General features: G+C 36.1%; 1 protein-coding gene across 1 annotated transcript; it reads right to left on the bottom strand.

Annotated features, from left to right (window-relative positions):
• Nucleotides 1-1,935: 1,935 nt before the first annotated feature.
• Nucleotides 1,936-2,807, bottom strand: LOC119767693. Its single transcript, XM_038256874.1, has 2 exons — nt 2,622-2,807; nt 1,936-2,546 (listed from the first exon to the last, which is right to left on the bottom strand). Exons 1-2 carry the CDS (start codon nt 2,658-2,660, stop codon nt 2,037-2,039), a joined length of 549 nt encoding a protein of 182 aa, XP_038112802.1. The 5' UTR covers nt 2,661-2,807; the 3' UTR covers nt 1,936-2,036.
• Between the last annotated feature and the right edge of the window lie 2,077 nt (nt 2,808-4,884).

Raw genomic sequence — 4,884 nt, 5'->3', positions numbered from 1 at the left:
GTATTTTTGTATTTTTGTATTTTTGTATTTTTGTATTTTTGTATTTTTGTATTTTTGTATTTTTTTTTGTATTTTTGTTTTTTTTTTGTATTTTTGTATTTTTGTATTTTTGTATTTTTGTATTTTTGTATTTTTGTATTTTTGTATTTTTGTATTTTTGTATTTTTGTATTTTTGTATTTTTGTATTTTTGTATTTTTGTATTTTTGTATTTTTGTATTTTGTATATTTTTGTATTTTGTATTTTTGTATTTTTATATTTTTGTATTTTTATATTTTATTTTGTATTTTTGTATTTTGTATTTTTGTATTTTTGTATTTTTGTATTTTTGTATTTTTGTATTTTTGTATTTTTGTATTTTTGTATTTTTGTATTTTTGTATTTTTGTATTTTTATATTTTTGTATTTTTGTATTTTTGTATTTTTTTATTTTTGTATTTTTGTATTTTAATATTTAAGTATTTTAGTATTTTAGTATTTTAGTATTTAAGTATTTAAGTATTTTAGTATTTTAGTATTTTAGTATTTTAGTATTTTAGTATTTTAGTATTTTAGTATTTTAGTATTTTAGTATTTCAGTATTTTAGTATTTAAGTATTTTAGTATTTTAGTATTTTAGTATTTTAGTATTTTAGTATTTTAGTATTTTAGTATTTTAGTATTTTAGTATTTTAGTATTTTAGTATTTTAGTATTTTAGTATTTTAGTATTTTAGTATTTTAGTATTTTAGTATTTTAGTATTTTAGTATTTTAGTATTTTAGTATTTTAGTATTTTAGTATTTTAGTATTTTAGTATTTTAGTATTTTAGTATTTTAGTATTTTAGTAGTTTAGTATTTTAGTATTTTAGTATTTTAGTATTTTAGTATTTTAGTATTTTAGTATTTTAGTATTTTAGTATTTTAGTATTTTAGTATTTTAGTTTTTTAGTATTTTAGTATTTTAGTATTTTAGTATTTTAGTATTTTAGTATTTTAGTATTTCAGTATTTTAGTATTTAAGTATTTAAGTATTTTAGTATTTAATACCTTTGTATTTGTTTGTATTTTAGTATTTTAGTAATTTTGTATTTTTGTATTTTTTGTTGTATTTGTGTATTTTTTTATTTTTGTATTTTTCTATTTTTTTGTATTTTTGTATAGTTGTATTTTTGTATTGTTTTGTATTTTTGTATTGTTGTATTTTTGTATTGTTTTGTTTTTGTATTTTTTGTGTTTTTATATTTTTAATTTTTTGTATTGTTTGTAATGTGTATATTTGTACTTCAGTATTTTTATGAGTTTGTTCATTTTTCATCATTGTATTGATTTAGTTGATTATTTTTGTAGATTTGTTCTTATACCTTCATTTTTGTAATTTTTTATTTTTGTTGATATGTATTTTATTAGTTTTGTGTTGCATATTTTTTAATATTTGAATTTTTATATATCTGTATCATTGTATTTTTGTGGTTGAGAATACTAGTATTATTGTTGTTTGGTATATTTGTGTTTATGTAGCTGTGTAGTTTTCATTTCGTAATTGACTATCGTAACGTCCCTGGGGTTGCGAGAGATGCAGCATTTGCTGCAGCATGTTGGACACCTTGGCCGCGGTTGATCTGACGAGGAACATTAAGTTGGCAGCTGACGGCGGGGAGAATTGTTTCGCTCCGGCGGCTCAACAATGAAAAACTTCACTGGATGTTGAGGTAGACGGACTAGATAAACTGCTGGACGGCCGGTTCGGAGGCCTGCTCGTACAGCATCTTGCACTGTTCTTCTCTGGATGTTGAACTGGAGCTCTTGCGGGGTTGGAATGCCGGCTGCTGTTCCTGTTGGTTTGTGTCGGCCACGACGTTGTCCATGGAGTTCTTCATCAGCATGCGGCACAAGATTTCGCTCTGATGGTTCTTGGTGAGCAGCTGCATCAGCTACTGTTGCTGGGCCAGTAGGTTGTTGCATGCACGGTTCTAAGTCACCAGTTTGACCAGGCGCTTGAACGCGTTGCTACAGATCGTAGGACTCCGACGGGTGGAAGCCACGGCTGCCGTACGCTACGGATTGATGCCCCTAGTGACGCAACCCGGCGCTGCTGGTGCTGGTTCTGCTGCTGCTGCTGCTGGGGACAACTGTTGCCAAAAGCTTCGTTGTTTGACAGGAACGTCTGGCGAAAGTTCACCCGCTGGACTGTACGGCGGAACCACCAGCTGAAGCGCGATCCGGATTGGGCGTAACTGATGCCGGTGCCCCAAAATTGAGTCAATCTTCGTAAACTCCTCAAAGTTGTTCGCGTTGATTCCGTCCGCTTGCCTGCTTCTCGTTCTCAGCCGGTGGCAATCCACTACGGTTCCTCTTCGATGAATCTCGGTCCAACGAACCTGTTTCCGCACGTGTAGTGTCCTGACGACGGATAGGCGAGAGAGGCCACCGTTGGGTCGGTTCAAGGACTCGTTCAGATGTCCATGTTGACCGTTTTGTTCGCCGGTGGTGCGCGTTCCCGTTGTGTAGCCGGCTTCGGAAGGAGTTGCGATGCCGTTCCGTCTTCGAGGGCAAAAAAACGAAACCTTGTGTTGGGAAAAAGAGGAATTTCAATTAATTAAGTAACATAACTTATAGAAACATGAAACTTTTAAATTTACCTGTAATCTGCCGAACAAAGCACAAAATTTAATCAACATTTTTTTCCAACTGACTGAAAAGTTCAAACGAAAATGTTTGACAGTTCGCGCGTTACGAAAAAAAGAGAGAGTGTGCGTTTCGGCGTGCACGATTTTTATTGGTGTGCGTGTGCAAATATAAAATCAACATTTTCGCGGATTGAGTTTTGGATAAGGGATCTGAACTGGCACTGGGGATGCCCGATTAACGCCCGCTCCCCCCCCAAAAGTTAGAGTGGGAACATGTTCGTGCAACAAGTGCTTTGTGACAGCTACGAGCCTACTTGCAACATAACGCAGTGTAACCTTTCCCGAGACGCTCACCAACCGATGCAACACTGTTGCTTCAATGTCACGCAACATGCTTTTGTAGCGCGCGTGTGATGGCGTTACACAGGGGGAAACGAGTTCTTTTCTGGTGTTACGCTAGCATTGGTTGTTTGACAGTTTGTTGCAGGGCACTTGTAGCACGTTTTTGTTACACCAGTTAGTTCCTGGAAAGGGAGGAAATCATGAATGAAAGTGCAACATTGTAGCAAAATATTCGTAATGGTTGACGAGATCTGGTTGAATTACAAATGATTTGTGACTTATTTTCCATATTATTTTGTATTTTTGGTTATTTAGAATCTTATTCGACATGTTTTTTTTTTAATATTAAAGTTCACCTTCGATAAAAATGTGTTTCATCACAAATTATCCCACTCCAGAAATTGCAAGATAAAAATATTTATCTCCAGGCCCAATCTATCCACCGCACGAAAGTCAAACCTGCGGCCAGGACATCTCCTAAACATGCCAATATTATCGCTGTCATCGTTTTGGCGTCAACATGTTGCAACGTTTCATGCAAGTTACGCATGTGACCTTTCCCTCCCAAACCCTTTCCTACCAGGATCGGTGCAGTATCGATTGGTCCCTGCTAACCCCCATTCCGGGCACCAACCAAAACTTACGAGGCAAAAGTGTCGATCTAAGCAAAAATCGACCACATCATTCGCCGTTTGGGGGGATTCTGCAGTATGGCTAGTACGACATGCATGAAACTGTACCATCAAAAATAATTGGCCAAATAAGGCAGAAATCACGTACGCAGAGCAGTCGTACGAGGACTCGGGTGGGGAACGATTTGCTCATTTTATTTTCTAGAAAGGCGTGCCCACCCCTCGGAAACATTTGTCATATTTGTGTCGTGAAGAAGCTGGTAAACCATGACTCGTTGGCTTGCCAACAGTCCTGCAGAAAAGTTTCATTTTGTAGTTAGAATATTTTGAAGAGGTTTTGGAAGGAAACCAACTTAAATCTTGTGGCTTAACTGAAATAAAAAGTTGTTCTGATGTTTGCAGTTTGAAATTTTTTAAACAAACGAACTGAAATTAGTGTTGAAAAGTTCAGCTTTTCAGCACTTGCATCGGCCTTACTCTTCTTAAATTTCTTTAAATTTACAATCATTTCCACAGCGGCATTTTCGACGACCTTGGTGAATTCAAATCCAGGGTTTTCTCCTCGCAATCTAATAATTGCATTTCCTTCCAGGAAGATCTTCCCCCAATAGTCTGCATAATTCATACCTAGCAAAAAAAATATAAAGATTTGTCCGGTGTAGCAGCGCCCAAAAGCCAGCCAGCCAGCATCTGCTCCAAACTCTGCGAAGATGAATGGAAAAGCACTTTTAAGCCACCCGCCCACAAAAAAAAAGGGGATGCTTGCATAAGCTTCCTTGCAGAAAACCGCAAGTAGCAAAATAAATCATCTTAATTAAGATCATACCGAGGCGAGCGGGTGGCATAGTTGCCGGGGTGCATTCATTTTCGGGGAAAATATTCCACCCAAGAAAACTTCCAAAAGCCATTGCACTGCACAAAGTCGTGCATCTCTTTTTTAATTCTGTTTAGTTTGGTTCTGGAGCAACCAATCCGAATCGTCCCACAAAAGCCAAGCAGGTGAAAATGAAATTAAAATTACCAGAAATGGCGCACACATACACACCCATGGTGCCACACAAAAACTGGGTTACGGTCGCCTGGTTTTGGAGAGTTTCTGCACCAGAAACCGACCGGAACGGGGACACAGGATAAGGTTATGTAAAAGTGGACTCTGTAGGGTGAAAGGAAGAAGGGGATTTGAAGAACAAATTTGGATGTGCACACAGGAATCGGAAAGTAGTTGAAACTTGAAGCTTGATGCAAGGAGACGAGACATGGGACAACTTTAACAGTGACCACTTCAAATACGAATGCAGTGA

The sequence above is a fragment of the Culex quinquefasciatus genome, chromosome 2 (assembly GCF_015732765.1).
Source record: "Culex quinquefasciatus strain JHB chromosome 2, VPISU_Cqui_1.0_pri_paternal, whole genome shotgun sequence".
Taxonomy (NCBI): Eukaryota; Metazoa; Arthropoda; class Insecta; order Diptera; family Culicidae; genus Culex; species Culex quinquefasciatus.
The sequence above is the reverse complement of the archived record's forward strand: the minus strand, read 5'-3'. Positions and strand labels throughout refer to the sequence as shown.

Coding starts and splice junctions, on each gene's coding strand:
- LOC119767693 (XM_038256874.1), bottom strand. CDS start 2,660: ATGTTGATTAAATTTTGTGCTTTGTTCGGCAGATTACAG. Junction 2,547..2,621: donor CTTTGTTCGGCAGATTACAG/GTAAATTTAAAA, acceptor TCCCAACACAAG/GTTTCGTTTTTTTGCCCTCG.